Consider the following 23,894-nt stretch of genomic DNA (forward strand, 5'->3'; position numbering starts at 1 on the left):
GCCACCGCGGTCTCCCCCAAACCCACCGCGGTCTCCCCCAAATCCACCGCGGTCTCCCCCAAATCCACCGCGGTCTCCCCCGAACCCACCTCTGAACCCTCCGCCGCGGCCGCCTCTGAATCCTCCACGGTCACCTCCACGGTCACCGCCAAACCCACCGCGTCCGCCTCCAAATCCTCCCCTGGGTGGGCCACGAGGAGCTACGACGGCGGGGGCCTCCGGCTTGGGTCGACCGCCAAGGCCGCCGCCCAGACGGCGGGGCTTCCAGCCTCGCACGGTCCGTCCGCGTTCGACGTCGACCAGAATCCTCTTACCCATGACGTACATGCCATCGGACTCTTTGTACGCAGCTATGGATTATGAGTTAGCAAGCCAAATATTGGGAGGCAAGCTAGTGGGTGTGCGTACCCTTCATGTCACGTTCTCGTTCGTATACTATAAAAGCGTAACCACGGCTTCGGCCATTCTTGTTGCGCACGATTCTGACGCGTTCTATGGTTCCATAGCTCTCAAACTCGCGGCGAAGATCACTTTCCGTAGCCGCCTTATGCTGTGCAGAAAAAGTGAGGACACGAGTGGAGTAAGTCGTAGAAACCATACCAGCCGAGAGATGAACAATGTCTTGTACGGGTCCCCAATAGCCTCTGCGTCATCCGCAGGTTTGTCTGAAATGGTTGTTAGTCCAGCTCTTGTAAAAACAAGAAAAAGCGGAGTGGGGAAAATGATGCACAGTTTTCTTTGGCCACCTTGAAGTCCTCGGTTCTGCGCTTCCTGCGCTCTTCCCTCCGCATTTGCCTTTTTGTTTCTTCTGCGAGGGTAAACGTGGGCTCCTCGCCTTCTTCCATCCCTTCGCCTCCGTCGCCATTGATGAGGGTGTTGTCGGAGGCTTCCTTCAGCTTAGAAAGTATTTCGGCCACACCGCTGACATGCTTGGGCCTAATACGACCCGGGTCCCTGTCGACAGGCCTCTTGTAGGGAAGAGGGGGCCTAGGAGCGAATAATTTGAGGAGGTTAGGGGGGAGGAGATGTGTGCCGGGCATGTTGAGGTGAGCGCGTCGAACCGCCCGAAGCCAAAGGGCAATTGAAGCTCCGACCTGTCCCTCCCTCATCCATACGCGCCAAAAACGCACGGACACAGCCAGACTCAAGTGTAAGCTTGCTTCATTTCTACAAGCAAAACAAAGTGGATTAATATTGACGGCAGGGGAAGGACATGGTCCTCTCGATCCTCCTGCCATGTAGCAGGGCATGTCCCCGTTCTGCGCTACGGCCACTGAGCCATCTGCCTCTGCCTAGATTATATTCTACTGCGACGCTCCCGAAGCGAGAATTCACATCTTATTTCTTCCACAATGCGACGTGGAACGAGCGACCAGGCAGTGTCACCACCACAAGACCAACTGCTTCTCGTACTCGCCGCATCGCAAGCACCGCAGACGGAAGCCTTGCAGGTGGCTACCAGCATGTCCAAGTCCTCACTCCTCGGCGGTTGCTCGGGATATACGCGCAGCTGTCAAAGGCTCGTCTGACCACACTCATCGTCCTCACCGCCATGTCCGGTGTCGCCCTCTCTCCCTTGCCTGCCACGCTTCCCGTCCTTCTGTCTACTGCGGTCGGAACCACCCTCTGTTCCTCGGCTGCGAATGCCCTCAACCAACTACAAGAGGTCCCCTACGATGCCCAGATGGCAAGGACGCGTATGCGGCCCCTCGTACGCAGAGCCATCAGCCCAATGCACGCGCTCGGCTTCGCCACCATCACTGGGGTGGCCGGCCCCGCGCTCCTGTGGGTGATGGTGAACCCGACTACTGCCGTCCTAGGCGCACTCAACATCGCGTTATACGCCGGTGCATATACGTGGCTCAAGCGGAAACACGTCGTCAACACCTGGGTGGGCTCTGTCGTCGGAGGCATACCACCACTGATGGGCTGGACGGCGTGCGGCGGAAACCTTTTGCCATCATCAGGCCAATCCATCACGTATTTCCTCCCGCCGTTCTTATCCGATGTCCCGGTCGACATGTCCTTGGTGGATAGCCCTTTGGCTCCTCTTGCCTTGTTCATGATTCTGTACAGCTGGCAGTTCCCTCACTTTAATTCGCTGTCTCATCTTGTTCGCGCATCGTACGCACAAGCGGGCTACAAGATGCTGTCGGTGCTATCGCCGTCCAAGAATGCCCTCGTCTCGTTCCGTTACGCCGCACTGCATATACCCATCTGCACTCTACTGTTCCCTTTGTCCGGCCTGACAACGTGGGCGTTCGCCCTGACGAGCCTAGTGCCAAATGCGATCCTTGTCCAGGCAGCGTGGCGGTTCTGGCGAACAGGTGCAGAGAAGGAAGCACGGGCGCTGTGGCATCACAGCCTCTGGTATTTGCCCGTCATCCTGGCTTTGATGATGGTTCATAAACAGGGTGCAAACTGGGGTGGCTGGTTCGACAGCAAAGAGGAGAAAGTGGATGGAGCTCTGAAAGACTCGAAAGTCTAGACGTCTACCTCTGGAATTTACTGTAAATACAATTGTTATATGCTAAGTAATATGTTTAGAACATGTGCAGACCTTCATGCAGCGGCACCAGCAGCTGTTTTGGTCTTGGTTTTTGCCAACTCGCGCTTCTTGCGCATGGCTTCGAGCCGGCTTTTCATGACGTTGACGCGCATGTCAGCTTCTTCCTGAGCGCGTTCTTCGTCCAAGAGACGGTCCATGATGAGCTCCCTGTCGTCCTCCTCTCGTTTCCGCCTCTGCTGCTCCGGATCGGGCTCGGGTTCAGGTTCTGGCTGATCTTCTTGGCCGGCGGGGAAACCTTGAGTGGCGTCTTTGTTTATTTCTGGGTCGGCGAAAACAGTAGCGCGCTGGTATGTTTCGCGATCGTCGGGGGCATTGATGACGGCCTGCTGAAACTGGAGCCATTCTTGATCCAAGACGGACTGGGCCTGGGGCGGCTGGGACTGTGGTGCATTTGCAGGTGGTTGGTCCTCGTCGTCGGAGTCATCAGAAAGAATAGCTGGAGCCTGGTTTGGGTCGGAGAAGAAGCCGGCGGGGAAAGGGCCCGGGGTTGGTTGGGCAGACGCTGACTTGGACCTTTTGGCTGGTACGTCTAGTTCTTGAGCGTGTGGTATATCGTCGTCTGCCTTGCGTTTGAGAGATGCTGTCCGCTGAGCCTCTTCCTCTTCTTCTCTACGGCGTTCCTCTTCCTTGAGACGAATGACGTTCGTGCGGTGGGCCTTGCTGCCGAGATGGCCCTCCCATGCTGACGGGTGCTTGACGGATGTGCCGCAGACGGCGCATTTGAGCTGGCCTGAGGCAGAGTAGGATGCGAGGGGGTGAGATATGCGCGTCTCCTGGCGTTTTGCCTTGAGGAGGGCACGGACATCCGACATGTTGAGGGACGAGTGGTGGGAGAGAGTCTAAAACGGGAAGGAGGACGGAGTGGAAGACGCGCTCTCGTGACTGGCGTTCTTGAGAAAACCTATTCACTGAACACAATGCATACAACTATTATCAGCTCATCCCATGGCCGATTCACTCAACACAATGTCACCTGCTTCAATCCTTCATGCAGCATATAAAAGGCCCTGCTCGTCTCGCCGACCATCCCCCGCCAACCAAGCATGAAGCTTGCTCTCTATTCGGCTCTCGCTGCACCTGCAGTCTACGCGCTCAATGTCTCGCTCCCCTATACTGCACCTCCCACCGCCGCCCTCCTTTCTCCTGCTCTCGTCTCCTTCTCCATCGAACAGGACAGATGGGTCGACTGGGCGGGAACGGAAGCCCCCAACGACTTCTTCAATACCGTCCTTGAAAACATCCAGAATATAACCGGACAGCTCCCCTGGATCCGGATCGGCGCAGACTCGGAGGATCACACAGACTTTAGCTATAATTTGGAGGTAGTTCCCATTTTACTACATATTCGTTGTGAACATACCAATTCTTTGCTAGTACGAAGAAGATATTTTTCCTAACAGCACCGCAGTCACGCCTTACCCAGAGGCAACAAACATAACAGTCGGTCAGGGCTTCTATGACATCATCTCTCACCTTCCAGCAGGTCAGTCCTTATCTTTGAGACTTGCTTCTCTCCCACTCATGGTTCACTAGGCACCCACGTACACTGGGGAGTCAACCTCAGGCAAGCAAACTTGACCGCTGCATACCTCGAGACTCTTGCTCTCGTCAAGGCCTTCCAGTCGTCTGCGGTCACGGAGAAAAACATCACGCTCGATCTCATCGAGGTTGGAAACGAATCCGATCTGTACTATAGTAATGGTGGAAGAAACAGCAGCTGGAGTATATTTGAATATGTCCCCCAGTAGGCGTCCAGTCTTGCCTCTATTTATCATCCTGCTCACCAATCTCGTCAGATGGATCGAGTTTGCTTCCAACGTTTCTTCGGCCGCTGGTCTCTCATCTTCCTCCTACACCAAGCTCATTGGTGGCGCTTTCGCCGGCTCAGCGCACAATAATCTCTCGGGTTTCTCTCCGCAGGCAATTTACAACCTAGGTATCCTGGAATCAGAACCTGGTTCTTTGATCACCACGTGAGCATTGTCTCACTTTCTCAGAGTTATTTACCTTCAAATTAATGTCACTTTCTAGAATCTCTCAGCACCAGTACAGTGGTTCCTTCTGCACTGGCGGCGGCGCTGTTCTTCAGGACCTTATGACCAAGGAGTACATTCGCGGTAACATCTCCGTGTTCGCACCCGACATCAACGCCACTTTTGAGAATGGGCTTGAGTACATCCTCGGCGAGACGAACAGTATGTCGTCGTGCTTACATTATCGCGACAATAATTGACCACGTACACTCTAGGTATGTCCTGCCATGGCGCGCCAGGTGAGTCGGCGTTCGTCTCATGTATTGGTCCCTGGTACTCATCGATGTCTCAGACGTCAGCAATACCGCAGGCGCTGCGCTTTGGGCTTTGGATTACTCATTGTATGCGTCTCAAGTTGGCATAAAGAGACTCCACTTCCACGAGGGAATTGGATACAAGTATAATTTCGTGAGTGAGACGAGAACACTCGCCTCAGTTGATGATCTGATTCGTTGCCGATAGATTCAACCCGTCACACTCAACTACTCCATCTTGGATGGTTCACCAATTACTCCACTGGCTCCTCATGTCCAGCCACCTTATTATGCTGCCATTATCGCGGCGGAAGCTATTGGCCCGAGCGGTACCACTCAGGCTATTGAGCTTAACGTAAACGCGACCGATACCTCAGGATATGCATTCTTCGAGGGCCAACAGCTGTCCCGCGCCATCTTCATCAACACTGTTGCATATCTTCCGGGTGCAAATCGTTCCAATACACACATTGACTTGGTTATCCCAGGGGGTTACCTGGCGTCGTCGCAGATGACCATCAAGCGGCTCAATATCGGGTACGCTGCCAAAATGTCGTTTTCCACACAGTATTGACACCTTCCTACACAGATATGCCAACGATACTTCGGGACTCACATGGGGAGGGCAGTCTTATGAGACACCAGATGGTTCGGTGAGCGGACAGGAAACAGTGGAGACCGTGAACGTCAGTGATGGGCTGGATATTCAAGAGACGGAGGCCGTCCTTGTACAGTTCCTTTGATGACTTCTATATCATTTTATCTATAGCCTTGTTTCACGTGCGGATGTCGTAGATCCTCTTCACCTCTGCAACAGTCGCCTTGTCACCAGTATTCTGCAAAAAGTATAAGAATATCATGGGAAGCGCAGATGCACCTTCGTACCTTGGTAAGTTCATCACTGATTTTCACGCATTCTTTTCCTCCGACGGCACCCAATTTGATCACCATATTGAGCGCTTTGCTCTTCTCCTTGCCGCCGCTGCTCAAAGTACGGAAATCGTTGCTGAAGTCAGTCCCTACTCCAAAAGCACCTATATAGTTCACCATCAGTATTGGACAGGAACGTAGGGGTTGAAGCGTGCGTACACGTAAATCCCAGCTCGTCGCACTGTTGCTTTAGGCGCAGAGCTTTCTCGACGTTTAATGCGTCAGAAAAGATGATCGTCTTTTCGCGGTGATCTATGCCAAGGCTTTCGTAGATTTCTTTGGCCCGTGGGGCAAAAACAAACGGATCACCAGAGTCTTGGCGAAGCCCTCTCCAGCGCTGTGCACGGGCTTTGTCCAAAATGAAATCCTAAAGGAACAAGTATTGGTCTGCATCGTTATGCAGAGAGTGCTATATTACATGCCTTATAGAAGACTTCCGTCGAAAAGGTGTCCGTTAGAGTGACGAGAAGGTCTTTGGGATACACTGCTTCCCAAAGATCCAGTGCATACGAGCTAGCATGTTCGTAGCCCTTGATCGCCGCTACCTGCAAAAACCAGTCCATAACGTATCAAGCAAGCCAAAAGACGAGACTTTACCCCCATAAACCATTCACTTCATAAGGTCAGGTTATAATGTGAGGACGCAGTAATTCTGGTACGGGCTTACTGGGCGATGGTCCCCGACGGGTTGATGCCATGTTTTCGTGCAAGATAGACCTTGGACATGCATGGGGACTAAAGTCACACTGATATATTCTGTACTCACATTGCTCGTACCATTGAGCCTCCCTCTGCTGGATTCTGCGAAATCACGAGATGCACGGACAAGATAGTCGACGACGATATCCTGTGTTTGTAAGGATCGCCTTCGACGTGTGCCAAACTCGTTGAACACGCAACCAGCCATTAGCAGGCTACGCCCCTTCTCATACGCTTGCTCTGTGCTACTTGAACAGAGCCATTCACGCGGAGGAGCGAGAGAGACTTGCCAGCTTGTCCGTCGTAGTTCCAGTCCGTGTCGCAGGTACGGAAGTACAGCTCACTGAGACAAGCCATGAGGGGAACTTCCCAAAGGATAGTTTCGACCCAGAGCCCTTTGGCTTCAATGGTCACTTTGCCTTCATCGCTGCCAGGATCTTTGGGCACAAAGCCTATCGTAACCTGTTCGGGCTTGAAACGGTACTTCGCGAGGTAGTCTAGATAGTCGTCATGAAAGTAGGCGCACGTCTTCTTGAGCCACTGTAGCTCTTCCTGGGAGAGTGAGACGTCGGAGAATCCTTCATGCCCCCGGCATAAGCTGATTTGAGAGGGTAGACAATTGGAAGAGCGTACTAGCGATAGCATTCCTAAATTCATCGGCTGTTCGGCGAGGGAAATAAATGTCTGGGTCGCGGTGAGTGAAGCGATACACGCATTCGACGTCAGGGAAGTGACGCAAGACAGCCTGCTGCATTGTAAACTGTCGAGTTGTCAGCGACAAATAGGTATAACTGTTGGTGTATCAAGATGTGTGACCTTGTACAAGTCGGTGTCCAACAGAGACCGCAGGGTAAAGGCTGGACTGAGAGAGTCAGACATGGCTTCTATGGCTGCTATAAGAGAAGAAAAGGTCGTGTGGTCGTGTCAACTGATATGTGTGCAACGAAGAGAGATCAAAGAGGAGGAGAGGAAACCCGGCCGTTGCAGCAGCTTACTCATGTCATTAAAGATAAGATATGAAACGAGAGTCCAGTCAGCTCACGTGGGTGTCCGGATTCCGGATTCCGGAACGCGCAAGAGGCTTCACTCAAATTACCATCCAGCGTCTGCAGGATACAAGTACTCCATTTTTAAGGTACGCATCCGTCTATCAGACCAAGCTCAAGAATCGACTTGCAAAAACTTCCACGCGTGTCAGCTGAAAGACCAAGCTTCTCCCGAGAAAGCATTTGACTGGTCTCCTATATGGTTAGTCTCTGCTGCCCTTCTAGTCTTTCGGTGGGTGATAGAGAAAACTCAGGCTTCTCGAGTAGAAATACTGAATGACGGAGGGTATCGCTCTGATGGCCGACGCCAATACGAGCTTCGCGACATTAGCATCGACTTCTCTTCCCAAGGCACCGCAGATGGCTCCGCTTCTGTCAGCCATGGACTGACTCAAGTTCTCGTCTCCGTCTTTGGGCCCCGCGAAGCCAAGATGCGATCACAAACTATCCACGATCGAGCAAATATCAATGTCGAAGTCAGCGTCGCTGCGTTTAGCTCTGGAGAGAGGCGGAGGAGAGGTCGTGCTGATCGGTGAGCTAACGAAATCTGTATGCATCGACTTGCTAATCAGTGCTAGACGCAACCTCGAGCTTGCCGCTACCATCAAGTCTACGTTTGACCCTGTCATACAAACCCACCTTTACCCGCGTTCAGAGATCAACGTATACGTGCAGGTTGTTCAGCAAGACGGTGGATTGCTTCAAGCATGCATAAATGCCACCACCATCGCCCTCATCACCGCCGGTATCCCTCTCTACGATTTTGTCTGTGCGGTGACTGGTGGCGTACATTCCGTGTCCCCCATGCTGGATCTCACGACCTTAGAAGAGAACGACATCCCTCATGTGACAATCGCGGTTATGCCCAAGACGAACAGAGTCACCCTTGTGACCATGGAATCTCGTCTTCACGTGGACCGCTTTGAAGAACTACTGAAGCTTGCAGCAGAAGCAGGCAAGGTTCTTCATACAGAAATGAAAGACGCTATCGACTGCAGGACAAGGGTCCTAGTAAATACGATAGGGTTAATCGCACATAGGGAACCTCCTAAAAACGACAATGCTTGATTTGATATGTAACCTACAAGAGTGACAAGTATTGTGGTCTTAAGCATCCACGTTCCGTCGAGCCTCTACTCTTCGAAAACAAGCGAGCCATTTTTCGCCAGCATTTCGTTCGACTTTTTTGCCCTCCTCGGTGCTGGTGTATACAGCATCAATGATGGGACCGCGCCCTTCTTGCCGTAGGGTTTCCTCGTCAACGCTTTCGAATAGGGGGAAAGCCTCCAGATGCGCTTTCATCCATTCGTGAAGGTCGCGTACATCGGTGATGGTGTAGACGATTCCTCCGGGACGAAGGACATGCGCGTACTCTGCAAGTAATGTTGGAGAGATGATTCGAGCCTTATGCTTACGAAGTTTAAAATGAGGGTCCGGGAAGAGGAAGAATAGTGCAGATAGGGAGTGCTTTGGGAAAAAATTTGGAAGGAATTTCATAGCGTTTGCTCGTACAACGGAGACATTCTGATAGTTTGCACCAGACGATGTGGCACGAAGGGCAGCGATTCGATCTTCAACGTACTGCGTTACTTGAACACGTATTTCCATACCTCATCGACAACCGTTTCAATATACTAAGTGAACTTCAAGAAACTTGACCACCTACCAAGCATCAATGTCTCCGGGTACAACGTAGCGAGGGAAATGAGTAGACCACCGAAGCCACAGCCTATATCAGCAAACTCGGGCGTCTTTCCTGAGCTAGAAAACGCCGGAAAGTACACATCCCAGTTCAGAGTCGAGGGCGCTGCAGGGTATTCCAGCGAGTGATCCGAAAAGGGGTTTGCGTGCGCTCGCTGCCTGTAGTGTTTTTTCTGCAGGCATGTCAGGAATGATTAATGAGATCTTGTATTTCGTTACTGTGAGCAGATCCACCAGGCGCACCTGCGGCAACAAGGCATTTTGCGGCTCACAGATCTCATCCGTTGTTCTTTTTCTCTTGCCCATGGTCTTGAGTTCAAGTATAGAGCATACGAGCAGAAACGTTCGACGAAGTGGCGCTGCAAACGTGAAAAATGGACCACCTGAGATAGTGGATAAGACAGCGGACTTCGGCCAATAACCAGACGGGCTGTAGGATTTCGCCGCACCGGCGATCCGCGCTCCAAACTCCGACGCGATCCACCTATCCCCTGGCAGTCTCATTTCCTGAGGATGAAGGAGAATCCAGAACTTTTGGTATCGGCGTGTCGGCGCGATACTCATGGCTTGTTGAGTGACATCCAGGCCACACTAGAATCAACTCAGACAATGGCTCTCGTCATACTATCGATGCCCCCCCTGTGAAACAATGTACCCCCTGTGAAACATCGCTGTTATTCGAACATATCTCGTCCATCCCACCATCAATGCTCACGATTATTTTTCTGTACACTGTTCACGCCCTAGTCTATAGCATAGTCGAAGCTCAGCAGTAGAAGGTCAGAAACTGAGTGTTGTACAGCTCGACAAACCTTTCTAAGTTGCATTACTCAAAACTCATTCGCCCCAGGCACCTGGTCAAATATGCCTCGTTTACTTTGGGCTCTTGGTGTCTGTTAGAAACATGTATCTACTAATCAGAGTACAAATTGTGCACATCAATGTTTAGTTGCCCGCATTTCAGCAGCGTTGAGATTTTGAGCTTGGAAGACAGGGGCTCGGTCGTGACAAAAGCGTGATGGAGTAGCATGGCAGCACGCATCGGCATGAAGTCATTCAACTATCAAAACGCCGTGACCAGTATGACATAGCTGTTATGGTTACAGATTTCCACAGTGAGGGTAGAGTCACGGTATCGGCATCCCACTGGCATCTCTTCCAGGCTTCGAGAAAGTATGCAGAAAATTCAGGAGCTACGGAAGACATTGGATTACATGAATAATAAGTTTTCGGAGGTTATTAGCTATATACAAGGTAAAGGGAAAAAACACAAAACGGAGGTGTTTCACAGGGGGTACATTGTTTCACAGGGGGGCATCGATAGTATTACTAATTAGTTGGACAGGATATACATGATGACACTCGTTATAATTTATGTCATCATGTCCTTCATAAATGGCATCAGGAAAATGTCGATTGGCTACTGGTGGCAACATGCGTCAATATGGCCCAGGTGGCCGGTGCTGCGGAGGTTGCCACCCTCCATCTTTATTGACACATGTTGCACTGGTGGCTGTAACAGTGCACAATGTTACTTACTGCTGCCGCATAGCTCCATAACAGAGATGGCGCCATTGGTTTACAGAGTGTGATAGGACCACAGAGCCCCCCTCTGGTTCGCCCGAATCCAGTTGAAAGAAAGAAAGAAACATATATTTGATCGATACACTACTTATAGTTGTACTGTAGAGGTGTAGCAGTCAAGACAGCTAATCTAGTTTCAATCAAAATCATCGTTCAGCTCAACGACGCCGCAAGAGATCGCTGTGTTAGTCATGGAGACAGCGGCAACAGCCTGCTGCTCGACGCCAGAATACTCCCTGACAGAACGTCAATAAGGAACCCCGATGCGAGGAACAGACACTTACAGTCCATCCCGGTAAATTCGGCATTGGAGCTTCTCCATAATATTATACTGCATGCCCTCCTGCTCGAAACGATTGAGGTCGTTGAGGAAAGTCTCGTAAATGGGGCAGTAAGCGGGTTCCGTGAAGTGGACGGTGGTCCTCTTGCCGGTGTGCCACTCGTCGATTGCACAGTCAATCTGTCGATGATTACTCAGGAGCGTGGTCGGATTTAAGACAAAAGTGACTCACCGCTGCCATAATAAGAGCTAATGCAACCTTGGGAAACGGCTTGTAGAAATCTGCGCGCTGAATGCTGTCGTCGTTACGGCCTTGGAAGAAAACCTCATTGATGAGCATCTGAATAGCGGGGGAGGAATAAATAAATCTGCGCGAGACCCAGTCCTGGTATTCGAAATATCAGAATAAGACTGCGACGAGGAGAAAGGCATTCACGCGATAGATCCAGGACGTCTCTTCCTTGAGCTGCGAAGCCAGCTCGCGATTTCTCTCCCTTCCCTCGGGTCCGGGACTAGACTCGAATTTGAATACGAGCGCGACGATGTGGCGGGCCTTTGTCTTGATTTCGCCGCGAAGGTGGCCAACATTCTGGGAGATCTGAGATGCAACAACGTCAGCCAACATGCTACTATGGAGACGAAACCCTTACCAGCCAGTGAATTTCCGGAGTCATGGCCAAGGACTGGCTGAGGGCGTTGTTCACGCGGGCCAAGGCGTGCACGGGCAACGACTCCAACTGGAAGTTGTCGGGGAATGCGTTCGTAGTGAACGCGAGTGCACAAACAAACTCCTGCGTGGTCACAATGACTCGGCGCTGCGGCCCCGAGTAGTTGCCGAGCTTGGGTCTGACACGATCACCAGTTCGGCGACTCGGGGCGGGTGCCTCTGTGTCGCTGTCGGGGCCGCCATCGTCCTCGTCGGTGTCCATGTCCATGTCAGTGTTGGTGTTGGTGTTGGTGTTGGTGTCCAGTGTGTCTGTATCCATGTCGGTTGGGTTGCCATCCCTGTTGGGGTCATCACCGTCGTTATCGTCCGGGTGGTGGCTGAGGTTTGTGTTGATGGCCTCGTCCACGTCTGACCTTCCCCACGGCGCAGGAGAGTCTAGACATAATGTTAGTACATAACAGTATTAATAATGAAACAAAGGATGTGCCGTACCTTGGCGTGCAGGCGGCGGAACCACAGATGTGGCAGCATGAGGAACTAGTAGCGGAGGGGCCATGGACTGGCGGCTATTGCCAGCCATGGTCTCAACCCTCGTGGCAGTGAACTACGAAGACGATGAGTCCTCATGCATACACTCGACAAAGGCATTGCTCACCGCAGTGTTGATGAGCATGGACCTGGTAGTGCTGTCTGTGTTGCTGACACCACCGGCAACAGTACTGACTGCTCTACTGTTGCCAGTCGTGCCGTGGGCACCACCATCTAGAGTGGGATAGTGAGTATGGGTGATAATGGGAAAACAGCGGAGCATACCATGTCTGACAGCGCGATACTCGGCGGCCTGCTCAGCTTGCTGCTTGCGACGCTTTCATTCCTCGCGTAGAGCTGCAAGACGCTCTTCTTTGGCGTGCTTTTGCTTAGCAGCCTCGTAGTCGTTCTCTATGGTCATCATGAGTAGTAAGTAAAGTCCACTACAACAAGGAAATGTCTTACTTTTGCTCTCGCGGACCTTCTCGGATTGGCGACAATCACGGCCCATAGACCTGACCGGAGTGCTAGCAGGGGGGGAACGAGAGGAGAGAGACGAGTGGGAGGGATGCGAGCAGATGGGCATTGAGGGTAACTGATAAGGGGTTATGGTGTCGATAAGGGGGGATGATGGCGACAGGAGCTGGTAAGGCAGGGATCAGAGGGCAACTGCTGAAGAGAGAACACATGGGCACTCCCCTCTATATACCAGAGGAAACATGGGCTGACCTCGAGTTTAAGTACTCTCGGCTATGTAGAATCAACAAAGACTCACTATTCAACAAACAGAACCGTGTCGCGTCGTGTCGTGTCGTGTTGTGGTGTGACCTGAGGACCTGAGGACATGGTGGTAAGAGAGAAGAGGGCGTAGGTTTGTCGGAGTTGAAACCTTGATGCAGCCACTCAATGCTATCAGATCAGCACGATAAACTATTAGCATAGGTACTGCACCCAATCACGAAGTACACTCACCCTGATTCGCTGTACCCCTCACGCCATCTCATCGGAGCAAGACGGACGTGCATCCTTGACACAATACAACTTGCCCTCTGAAATACCAATGCGTCAATCCTCGACCAGAATCTCTTGTCGGACCTGTGCGTCCTCATTCACCAAGAACTCTGACCTGCGTAAGCACCGCAAGTCGACTCCATCATGCTGGGCTGCATGGGAGGCTGCCATTACGGCGGGTAACCCGCCAGACCTCCTCTGTGTACCTCCTCTCAACGGACAGTCAGTGGTCAGAGAGGCTCGTGATGATGATATGGAGCTCGACGGGTACCTTGGTCAGCATCTGGTTAGCAAGTTGGGAGCACCCGATGAGAATTCAGGCGAGTCACAGCGTGCATATGTTGAAGAAGTCCCTGATGGCGACGATGAACCGACCCCTGTCATCTCGGAGATGCGATGGTGTCAGGACTATAACCAAGTGAATACCGATGCCGATGCCGGATACGCGTACAAGCAAGTACCCACTTTATTCGAGCAGATTCGTGATGTCCAGGACGCGAAGAAGATGAGCGTGTATGGCCCGTTTGCGGATGAGGATGACTGGGAGCTTGCTAGATGGCTGTGGGATAACTGCACGCAAAGCGGAGCAGATAAGCTGTTGAAGATGAAGATAGTGAGTTTTTCGTCAGCTCTTATCATCAATTAACTCACATTCAACGTCAACGGTAGACGCAACAACGCACGCGCCCGAGCTTTGGCAGCACATATACCTGGCTCAAAAAGATTGATCAGCTACCTACTGGTCCAGATTGGACGTGCAAACACATGCTCGTCAACGGCGATGGTGACGTTTCTGAAGACCTCAACAGTAGCAATGAACAAGTGGGGGATGGTGGTGACGAGACAGAGCGCTTGGAGTTGTGGATGAGAGATCCAGTTCAAGCAGTACGCAAGCTCATTGGCAACCCGCATTTCCGAGAGTCTATGGCATATGCACCGGAGCACGTGTACACGGACATGGACATGACGAATCGACGTATCGATGAAATGTGGACCGCGGACTGGTGGTGGGAGACACAGGTGAGGAGAAACTCATGCGGATGATAGATTAACAATTGACCGGCACTCACAGAGCAAAATTGAGCGAAAGGGCACTGTTGGCGCCATCATCCTGTCAACAGACAAGACACAGCTCTCACTCTTCAGAGGCGATAAACAGGCGTACCCCGTCTACATAACCTTGGGAAACATTGCGAAAGGAGTACGACGTCAGCCGTCAAAGCATGCAAGTGTGGTTATTGGCTACTTACCGGTTTCGAAGCTGAAAAGCTTCGAGAACAGCGCGGTGGCTTCATACCGGCTGTTTCACTTCTGTATGGGCGAGATCTTGCGCCCCCTGGTGGAAGCCGGACGAGGAGGCATCTTCATGTTGTGTGCTGATGGCTTTCTTCGACGTGTCTTCCCCATCCTCGCCGCGTACATCGCAGATCATCCCGAGCAGTGCCTGGTCGCATGCTGTGCCCAGAATTGCTGCCCGCGGTGTCTGGTGGATGTGGACCGACGTGGAGAAGAAGCACGATCTGCAAACCGGAGTCAGTCCGAGACGCTCAAGACCCTTACCTTGCAGCAACAAGGCCAATACCCCCCCCACATTCATCGCCGATGGTCTCCACCCCATCTTCTCGCCATTCTGGGCATCCCTTCCCTATACCAATATCTTCCGCTGCATCTCGTCGGACGTCCTGCATCAGCTGCACCAGGGAGTCTTCAAGGATCACCTACTCAAGTGGTGCTCTGCTGCTGTTGACGAAGATACAGATCTTGATGAGCATTTCCAAGTCATGCCGCCTTATGCAGGTCTACGCCAATTCAAGGACGGTATTTCGCGAATCCGGCAGTGGACCGGAGGAGAGCACAAGCAAGTGCAGCGTGTATTTGTCGCAGCAGTTGCAGGCTCTGTTGATCGTCACGTGCTAATTCCTACGCGCGCACTGCTAGACTTCATCACGCTTGCACAGTACTACTCACACACCACCAACACACTCTCGCGGATGGAGGAGGCTTTACGGACCTTTCATAAATACAAGGATGAGTTTCTCAAGCACTATGATCACGATCACTTCAACATCCCGAAGCTGCACTCACTGCTTCATTACTTAGAGATGATTTTGGCGCTCGGTTCACTTGACGGCCTCAACTCTGAAAATACCGAGCGGTTACACATCGACTACGCAAAACGGGCATACCGAGCGACCAACAAGAAAGATTATATAGTCCAGATGGCCCGCTGGCTTCAGCGCTCTGAGGCTCTAGCCTGGTGGCCACAGTATCTCGAATGGCGCCTACCTCCATCTGGGACTGATGCCAGCGAGGATGAAGACGTTGATCCAGCGGACGTCAAGTCTGATCCCTCGTCTGCTCTGATGTTGCCCTCCATTCATACTCGCCCAAACCCTTCTCCCTCGCCTCTCCCTCGCCCCTCCCGCAATTCCGACGATTTGCTTCAAGAGGCAACTAGTGCAAATCTAGATGCGAGCGCGGCAGCCGGTTTTGTCGTGCGATCGCCCACCGTTGCAATACGAGTGCCCCATAGGAACATACCAGTCTCGATGATCATCAAGGATCACGGCGCTGTTGGCTTCACAGAAGCGCTGATCGCGTTCTTAGAGAACAACAATGCACTTCGCCCCAGCTTCCATCCAAACCAATACGATGTATATGATCTCTTCAACGGAGCCGTTGTGCACCTCCCCCCTGAGCCATATCTCAACGTCAGCAAGCTCGATGTTTGTATTCGAGCAACACCAGCCAAGTGGAACGGATCACGCAAGCGTGAAGCACCAGCCCGGTGGGATACAGTATTGGTGGAGGTGGATCACGCTCAGCACGCCAAGCATGGAGGACTGCACGGTGCGTGTCTATGTCATTTTTTAGTCTTTCATTTGCTAACTGTTTGCCCTCCTAGGTCTTCGCGTTGCTGAGGTACAGGTTATATTCTCATTGCCAGAACACCTCGGCCACGTCAAAGAGCCACTCGCGTACGTGCAGTGGTTCCGTGAGGTCAGACTCAGCAACCTCGACCGCGACTCCGGCATGTTCAAGCTCTCCCGAGCATCCCGTCGCGGTTCTCCTCACACCGAGTGCGTCCCTCTGTCCCGTATCATTCATCCATGTCATCTTGTGCCATGTTTTGGCCGTACTGCTGTCCCTTCAGCTTGGCTTTGCGGCAGGGTACTGGAGCTTGCCCCGCATTTCTTACTCAATAGATACATTGATACTGCTATGTATGAAGATTATGTACAATTCGTAAAATACAAGGAAAACGAGCGGGGTGGGCGTACGCGCTAGCAGCGCCCCGCTTGAGGTATTACTCAACCCAGCCCCTGTCCGACACAAGTAAGTAGCACATCTTTGGCCCAGATGTGTTGCTCGTTGCTTGGGTAGCAGTGGCGAGCGACAACGGCGGCATAATGGCGCAGGCGCAGGTGACCATTCAACGCCGGGAGAATGTGGTGCCTACAGAGTGCACTGGTGACCACTGGTGTCCGTTGCATGCGCTGTGGACACGCGCCGCAAACTCTATTCGCTGGTATCGACGTTGCCTGACAGGTGAGCCCGACATTCTCCCGGGGTGACTGTCGTCCACTGTCAGCACGATCGCAGACGGACACTGTATAGGGCGATGACGTTGACAGCTGTCAGCATCTCGGCGGCTATCTACACGGCTGAAACGACTTTTCCTGATGGGCACAGTAGTGTAGCATGTAAGTCTAAGGATTCTTGTCCTCGAGGCTAGTGTTCGATTTAGCATTTGAGCCGTTTTTTGCAAGCTGCGGTGATTTTTTTAGCTGTCACCAACAAAGTCCAAAGCTGACATCAATGTCCACTCAATATCATGCGCAGATCTCGGACTATTCATCTGAAACATGATCAAACACTGCCCTGTTCAATCATACAGTCATAAAGGTGTTCTGATGAAATAAAATAAACGGAAATAAATCAATGTAACCACAGAAGGTGGACAAGTGGCTATTTTGTGCTCGGTCAGGTTCAAAACTGTCCTGCCATCCAAAGTCCCAAACCGCCACCCATGCCAAGATCAGGGAGGATGACAAAGTCATGGTGCATGAGCCAAGATTGACCAATGATTAGACTGGCAATGAAATCCTGGACAACTATAGATGACAGGGAGCTCGATAAACATGTTTATAAGGAGATAGACTACAATACAGTGCATGGAGAGACGTGCAAAACTATCTAAGAAGAACATTAACTGACAGCTAACACGAGGCGCTCCGCCGTCACATAAGCTTAGTAGTGCTGACACATGCCAACACCGCCACCAAAAGGTCCCAGATCACCTGCAACCTGCATTTCCTATGGCTTCCCTCGTGAATTGCACAGTCCGGCGCACGTGACATCGCGCGGCCCATGCCAAAGTCGCGTGGGACCATGTTGCAACAAACATGGTCTGGCGTGTCACGCGTTGCACCCTGTTGTGTGCACCCCACTTGCCCTCTGACGCAAGCGAGCTCTTCAAAAATGGAGAGTGGCTGACATGTGCTGTACACATTATTATTAGTCTTATTAGAGGTGTAAACATATACACAATCAATGGATTACATTGCAAAACTATTCTAAAATTACATGCATGAGTAAAGTAAATGATATTGTAAATTGTGTTTATGTAAGCATCTTGAAACTACGTACTGTACAGGACATCAGCCACGGTATACATTCTGTCTACTATGCTATGTTAATCTTTACGCGATTGCCCTTCGGGCTACTCTCCTGCCCGGGACAAACCGCACTCATACTGTGTCGGCAAGCCCCAGCAACTTGAATCCCAACAAATGACAGCCGAGGTGGTGAAGGTCTGAGGGCATCCTTGAATTCCCTCTGCTCCAGCGCCCTCGCGCTTGGTGGGGACAGGTCCTCGTACCACCCGCAGGTCCTCTCCAGCAGAATCTACCTGGTCTCCTCTGCTGTGGAGCTGATCTCGCCCAGGGCCTCGAGCCCGGGCTTGGAACTCATGGATGCTGACTACCTCAACAACGACACTATCATGGCGGCCGCTGACAACACGGCCTCTGCTTCCTTGCCCTCAGATGACCTCCCTGATCTTGTTGAGCCGGGTGAGGATGATGGGGAGGACTACCCCATCCACGCTCCAACCCCTCCCCCAAGCTTTGGGGGGTTGGACCGTCTGGGGGCAAATTCCATTCGCTGCCGCATGCCTTTGGAATCAGACTCCATTGCGGCTCCCCCCCTGAAGTGTTCCAAAGGCAAGGAACACGCCACCGCACCGGAGGCTTCTCAGGTTGCCAAGGATGCCTTATCCTTTGCTCCTCCCTCGGCCTTGGCTCCATTCACTTTGCCGCGGCCTCAAGTCTGGTTTGACGGCCCTTCTGCGCCCCCAATGGCGCCACTCTCTTCTATCTCGGGCATCATGGGCATGCACATTCTTTGCGAGGGCTCCCTCACCCTTCCTGCCTTGCTGCCTGCTTGGCACCCGGCTGCCCGCTGCCTGATCCCGTGCTCAACCTCATGCCGAGCCTGATTGCCTTCTGGAGTCTCTCAGCCGACACTCGCCAGCATTTGGTGGAGCACGTTGAGAGTCGGGACAACTTGCCCAGGTTTGCTCAACCTCCTGCTCCGCAGCCCCCGCTGGGTGAGTCTCTCTCTTTTCTTGTCGTGGACCTCCACATCCACTCCCTTCCTCCTGTCCCTTCCTTGTTCCATTCCCCGCACCCCTGCTTCCAGCACATGCTGACCTCCGCCCTCCAGGCCCTTCGCTCCCGGGCATATACCGCACCACCATGCCCGGCGCTCCCGCGTTGGCCTCCCACTGGCAGCGTGCTGTCCCCTTGCTGCCCGCTCCCTTGCCACTTGCCCCCGCACCCCTTGCTCCTGCCGCCCCGCTCCCAGCTGGCGCGCGTCGGCTCCTTTTGAGCAATGCCCAGATGAGTGGCCTCACCCTGCCCAACCCTCCCAAGGTTGTGCAGGCAGTCAAGGCAGGTTGGGTGACCCACATTCCCCTCACCACCTTGATGAACGCGGCACTCTGCGGGCTCAAGCAGGGGCAGTCCTCTGACCACACGGCCACTATTGCCAATTCCGGCGCCCTCACCCTCCTCCCCGCTTCCTGGGACCTCAATGGTAAGTCGGCCCTCTCCATTGGCAACTGGATGCACACCTTCCCGCATCTGGTCAGCATCATCCAGGCCCACTTCCCTGAGCAGGACCCAGGTGACGCATCCCACTGGGCTGCCATCTGGTCCGAGCACGGGCACAAGATCCGCGAACACCCTGATCTCTACACTGAGGGGTGTTGGCCCGTATTCCTCCAGTACAATATTGAGGTCCGGCACAACTTTGCATTGGGCTCCGAGGCCTTCAACCCCTCCATGTGGCAGGAGCGCGTCTGGTCACGCCTCGTCATGGCCTGGCAGATGGACCGTGTCAACCTCTTGTTGGCAGTGCCCCAGGTCACGTCCTCCCAGGCGGCGACCGCCTCCTTGTCCTCCTCCTTTTGCGCCTCTGCCTCAACCTCTTCCTCAGCTTTGCGCTCCACGACCTAACATCCCGCCCATGCCACTGCCTCCCCCAACCAGCGCTGCATCTTCTGCGGTGCCGTCGGCTGCCGCAACTGCTCCTGCAGTACCGCCTCCACCGCCTTCCTCACCTTCCGCGATGGCAAGTGGACAACTGCTGCCAACGAGTCAGTTTGCTTTGCCTTCAATGGTGCCGGGGGGTGCGCCCGCCAACCCTGCAAATTCCTCCACAAGTGCTCTTGATGCGGGGCGGCTCACTTGGCTCAAGCCTGCGCTTGAGTCGGGTCTGTTCCACATCATAACACCCCTCCTCTGGCAGCAGTGGGCTATCACCCTGGATGACGCTGGCGTCCTCCAGGAGTTTGCAGATGTTCCGTTCAGTCTCCGAGATGGCTGATGCCTCAGTGTTTCTTTTCCTCTCACTTCCACTTTCATTCCCCCAAATCATCGCTCAGCCCTGGACCATCCTGATTTTATTCTCTCTTACATTAATTCTGAGGTCCGCGAGGGCTGCTATTCTGGTCCCTTCTCTTGCTCCCAGCTCAAAGCCCTTGTCGGCCCTTTTCGCACTGGTCCCCTTGGTGTCATCCCCAAGCCTGGCTCTTCCAAGTTTTGCCTCATTCAAGAACACTCTTATCCTTGTAATAATCCTGCTTTCCCTTCCGTGGGATTGACAGCTCTGCCTTCAAATGTGACTTGGGTTTGTTTGCCGACTGCTACCTTCTTGTCGCTAATGCTCCCCCCGGTACATAGGTTTCTGTCAACAACGTCAAGGCTGCTCACCGTTGCTCGCCAATTGCTCCTGAGGATCAGCCTTATGTCTGCATTTGCGTCAACGATGCAGATGGTGTCCCGCTGTTCTACCTCAACCATACGGGCTTCTTTGGGTGTACCAGTTCCATGGGCCTGTTTGGTTGGCCGGCGAACGTGATTGTCATCGTCTACCGCATCCGCGGTGTTGACGACATCCTCAAGTGGTCGGACAACTTCACCTTCTGGCGCTATCCGGTTCTTTTCTCTGTTTTTGGTCCCTGGTCATACTCGCACGACAAATCTCTTATTTTCTCCATTGCATTAGAATTGGGTTGGCCCTGGGCGTCCAGTAAGCATATTCTTTTTGCTTTCATTTTTGTCTATCTTGGTTTTGAACGGGACCTCCCCCGCAAAAACCGTGTGCATTCCAGAGGCCAAGAAAAGCAAGTATCTCCTTCACATCAGCTCCTGGATCATCAGCGCCTCAGTGTCCCTTTGGGAGTGTGAGCAGGTTGTTGGCTGCCTTCAACACTGCACACTCGCACTTCCCAATGGTTGCTCTTCTCCCATCTCTATATTGCCTCCGGGCAGCTTTCCACAACAACGTGTTTGTCCACCATTCTATTCCCCATCTGCTCTTTCCGACATTGCGTGGTGGTGCGCTCAGCTCTCGCTGCTCTTCTGTGGTTTGCAGGTCATCACGCCCCCTCCTTCCCTACCCCACAAAATCTATGTTGACGCCTCCACCTCTTTCAGCATCGGTTTTGTCTGTGAAGGCCAGTGGCTCGCATGGTCGCTCACCGCCGGCTGGCAGTCCGACCACTGCAACATTGGGTGGGCGGAAATGGTGGTGATTGATCTCGGCCTGCGGGCCCTCGCCACCGCCGGTTTTTGCGATTGCCACCTTGTCTTCCGCTCCAATAATCAAGGTGTTGTTGGCGCTTTATGCGCTGGCCACTCTCACAGCCTAACTCAAAACACCGTTCTCCAGCACATCATTGCTACCTTTCGGGAATACAACATCTGGGTATTGGTCAAGTGGGTTCCATCTGCTGACAACTCTGTGGATGCACCTTCTTGCGGCTGCTTCTTGGGTCTGTGCCGTTGTTTTTGCTGCACCCCTTCCATTCCCGCTTATCTTAGACCTTTTGTAATGTTGATTACCTGATGCGCCTGTTGGAATGCATCTAATTTCTACTTGTACTTGTGTGATCTCCGCCTCTCCCCCATGGCTCTTCCTCTTGTTTCCGCCCCCACACTTGCCCGTGTCCAGCTTGCCCTCGATAAAGCCTGGGCGCCCTCAACGCACAACAGGTACAGCACTAGCATCCACACCTTTCATGCCTTCTGCGACTCCAAGGGCATCCCTCTCCTGGTGCGTTTACCCGCTTCCGAGTACCTGCTATGTGCATTTGCAGCCTCTTGCATTGGGGTTGTGACAGGCTCTACCGTATGTGGTCACATCTTGGCAATCAAAGCATGGCACCTATATTGCGATGTTCGATGGTTGGGCAGCCCTCGCCTCAATCTGGTTCTCAACAGTGTCAAAAACATGACACCAGATTCCTCCCGTCGCTCTCTCCATCCACCAATCACTTGTGAAATGCTGCAGATGCTGGCGTTGCTCCTTGACCTGCTCTCCCCCCTGGATTCTGTGGTGCTGTCTGCTGCCACAACAGTGTTCTATGGCCAGTGTCGCCTGGGTGAAGTCCTCTCTCAGTGGGAGAACACTTTCATTCCTAATCACACTGCTCTTGTCTCTCACTTGTCTCCCCCCTTGAACTTCAACCATTCCCGCAAACTATTCCTCCCCTTCACGTCGACAAATTTGGTAACTGACTTTTGACAGTACTTTTGGCCAATTTTTCATCGTGAATGGGTTCGGGAAGGCAAAAGGAGCTTAAAAAATGCCTTCCGAAGTTTTTCTCACGACTTTTGGCCGCGATCAATTTTTTGAGAGAAAAAAATGCAACTTTATAGGGGTAATTGCCTTATTGGGGTGTCTTATAGTCACGTAATCCATGAAGGAAGATGCTGATTGAGCAAGAGAATTACCATAGTATCTTTAGTATTGCCGCGGCTCGAGAAACCAGCTCAAACCGACCTCTCGAAATGCACTTTCTTGCTACAATACTGATTAATGAAGTGTGAATCTTCGCGGTTTTTAACCTCTACACAGCAACGAGGTATGCTATCTACACTGATAATGTTAATGAGTCCTTTCATCGACTGGGTTCCAGCCAGTTCGCCAAATGCGGCAACACTAAGTATCTTGGCAGGGCAAGGATGAATCGATGAAGGGGCACCTCCTCTACCCACACCGTCAAATCGAAGTATGAATATTTGAATCCCCAAACTGTGGTCTGACCTCTCTCTCAAGATTATAGGGGCTGTGTACAGCTTTTCGAAGGCGAAGACTGGGGTTAAGCTAATTTATGAGCTATTGGCTCGACAGATTCTCCTGATATTCACTGGGGACGGCCCTCCAAGCATTACAAGACATTCTAGATACTTTATAAAAGATATAAAAATGGTCAATAAAATGGGTGACCGGCGTGTTCTACCCTATACAACTCGCTACTAAGATTTTTTAAAGGAAAACTGAGACCAGGGCCATCATCAGACAACCGAAAGGAGCTCAAAAACGTACCTCCGAAGTTTTTCCCACGACTTTTTGCCGCGATCAAATTTTTGAGGGTTAAAATCCGTAAATGGTAATTTCTGAGGGAATAGCTTGATAGTTTTCTTTGAAATTTATATGAGAACCTCCTTTAGTTAATATGTATCGATTCCGATGGTTATCGGAGGTAATAAAAATGGTCGACCAAATTGGTTGACTTTGCTTGTCCGGCACTGTACATCTGTTGTCAGGTTGGCTCTTCCAATCCTATTGCTGCTCTCGAACACCACCTTGCTTGTAATGAACCTCCTCCTGGGGTACCTTTATTCTCCTTCCGCGTCGGGGATCGCGGCCGCTTCAAGTGCCTCACAAAGTGCAAGTTCCTCTTGCACTGCAACACCATCTAGCTCTCGTCGGGCTTCAGCTCCTTGTCAGGTCACGCATTTTGCATTGGAGGCACCACAGAGCTTCTTCTTGCTGGCCTGCCTCCAGACGTAGTCAAGACAATGGGACACTGGTCGTCCAACACCTTCTTACGTTATTGGTGATCCCTGGATCTCCTCGCTCCCTTGCACGCAGAGCTTCTAACCCCCTCCTCCGCTTCCGCGTTACCTGTGGCACTTATCCCTGCCGCCTCAATGCGCTTCTGTCACCATCGCTCTTCCTAGCTAGCAGGCTAGCCTTCCGGTGGTCTGGGGTGGTGCGCGAGCCCTCGCTTCCGCGGC

The 23,894-nt window shown here is 52.4% G+C and overlaps 8 protein-coding genes across 8 annotated transcripts; 4 read left to right on the forward strand and 4 right to left on the reverse strand.

Moving 5' to 3' along the window:
- Positions 1 to 391: 391 nt before the first annotated feature.
- Positions 392 to 1,040, reverse strand: CONPUDRAFT_51126 (uncharacterized protein; the record flags this gene model as incomplete). The annotated part of the gene is made up of 3 exons (XM_007767149.1): positions 392 to 550; positions 601 to 665; positions 731 to 1,040. The coding sequence occupies 3 exons, from the start codon at positions 1,038 to 1,040 to the stop codon at positions 392 to 394; spliced, it is 534 nt and encodes a 177-aa protein (XP_007765339.1).
- A 60-nt stretch (positions 1,041 to 1,100) lies between these two features.
- Positions 1,101 to 3,303, forward strand: CONPUDRAFT_99972 (protoheme IX farnesyltransferase). Its single transcript, XM_007767741.1, has 3 exons — positions 1,101 to 1,150; positions 1,205 to 2,508; positions 2,561 to 3,303. Exon 2 carries the CDS (start codon positions 1,214 to 1,216, stop codon positions 2,486 to 2,488), a length of 1,275 nt encoding a protein of 424 aa, XP_007765931.1. The 5' UTR covers positions 1,101 to 1,150; positions 1,205 to 1,213; the 3' UTR covers positions 2,489 to 2,508; positions 2,561 to 3,303.
- Positions 3,304 to 3,612: 309 nt separating this feature from the next.
- On the forward strand, positions 3,613 to 5,599 carry CONPUDRAFT_135703 (glycoside hydrolase family 79 protein; the record flags this gene model as incomplete). The annotated part of the gene is made up of 9 exons (XM_007767742.1): positions 3,613 to 3,891; positions 3,944 to 4,052; positions 4,103 to 4,313; positions 4,366 to 4,542; positions 4,601 to 4,764; positions 4,818 to 4,841; positions 4,895 to 5,010; positions 5,065 to 5,393; positions 5,446 to 5,599. The coding sequence occupies 9 exons, from the start codon at positions 3,613 to 3,615 to the stop codon at positions 5,597 to 5,599; spliced, it is 1,563 nt and encodes a 520-aa protein (XP_007765932.1).
- Positions 5,600 to 5,632: 33 nt separating this feature from the next.
- CONPUDRAFT_50654 (nicotinate phosphoribosyltransferase) lies at positions 5,633 to 7,364 on the reverse strand (the record flags this gene model as incomplete). The annotated part of the gene is made up of 10 exons (XM_007767118.1): positions 5,633 to 5,692; positions 5,742 to 5,890; positions 5,946 to 6,153; positions 6,221 to 6,331; positions 6,384 to 6,399; positions 6,454 to 6,503; positions 6,553 to 6,730; positions 6,772 to 7,063; positions 7,119 to 7,245; positions 7,302 to 7,364. The coding sequence occupies 10 exons, from the start codon at positions 7,362 to 7,364 to the stop codon at positions 5,633 to 5,635; spliced, it is 1,254 nt and encodes a 417-aa protein (XP_007765308.1).
- A 450-nt stretch (positions 7,365 to 7,814) lies between these two features.
- On the reverse strand, positions 7,815 to 9,632 carry CONPUDRAFT_99990 (putative methyltransferase). Its single transcript, XM_007767743.1, has 4 exons — positions 9,476 to 9,632; positions 9,198 to 9,405; positions 8,110 to 9,141; positions 7,815 to 8,063 (listed from the first exon to the last, which is right to left on the reverse strand). The coding sequence occupies exons 1-3, from the start codon at positions 9,536 to 9,538 to the stop codon at positions 8,639 to 8,641; spliced, it is 774 nt and encodes a 257-aa protein (XP_007765933.1). The 5' UTR covers positions 9,539 to 9,632; the 3' UTR covers positions 7,815 to 8,063; positions 8,110 to 8,638.
- A 1,320-nt stretch (positions 9,633 to 10,952) lies between these two features.
- Positions 10,953 to 12,877, reverse strand: CONPUDRAFT_151187 (uncharacterized protein; the record flags this gene model as incomplete). Its single annotated transcript, XM_007767744.1, has 10 exons — positions 10,953 to 11,052; positions 11,101 to 11,276; positions 11,329 to 11,481; positions 11,533 to 11,694; positions 11,747 to 12,198; positions 12,256 to 12,367; positions 12,419 to 12,440; positions 12,488 to 12,525; positions 12,577 to 12,702; positions 12,773 to 12,877. The coding sequence occupies 10 exons, from the start codon at positions 12,875 to 12,877 to the stop codon at positions 10,953 to 10,955; spliced, it is 1,446 nt and encodes a 481-aa protein (XP_007765934.1).
- A 678-nt stretch (positions 12,878 to 13,555) lies between these two features.
- CONPUDRAFT_88466 (uncharacterized protein) lies at positions 13,556 to 16,642 on the forward strand (the record flags this gene model as incomplete). The annotated part of the gene is made up of 6 exons (XM_007767745.1): positions 13,556 to 13,915; positions 13,972 to 14,322; positions 14,375 to 14,838; positions 14,870 to 16,152; positions 16,208 to 16,548; positions 16,640 to 16,642. The coding sequence occupies 6 exons, from the start codon at positions 13,556 to 13,558 to the stop codon at positions 16,640 to 16,642; spliced, it is 2,802 nt and encodes a 933-aa protein (XP_007765935.1).
- Positions 16,643 to 19,061: 2,419 nt separating this feature from the next.
- CONPUDRAFT_151189 (uncharacterized protein) lies at positions 19,062 to 20,193 on the forward strand (the record flags this gene model as incomplete). Its single annotated transcript, XM_007767746.1, has 2 exons — positions 19,062 to 19,730; positions 19,804 to 20,193. The coding sequence occupies 2 exons, from the start codon at positions 19,062 to 19,064 to the stop codon at positions 20,191 to 20,193; spliced, it is 1,059 nt and encodes a 352-aa protein (XP_007765936.1).
- Between the last annotated feature and the right edge of the window lie 3,701 nt (positions 20,194 to 23,894).

This window comes from Coniophora puteana (genome assembly GCF_000271625.1).
Source record: "Coniophora puteana RWD-64-598 SS2 unplaced genomic scaffold CONPUscaffold_3, whole genome shotgun sequence".
In the NCBI taxonomy this organism is placed as follows: domain Eukaryota; kingdom Fungi; phylum Basidiomycota; class Agaricomycetes; order Boletales; family Coniophoraceae; genus Coniophora; species Coniophora puteana.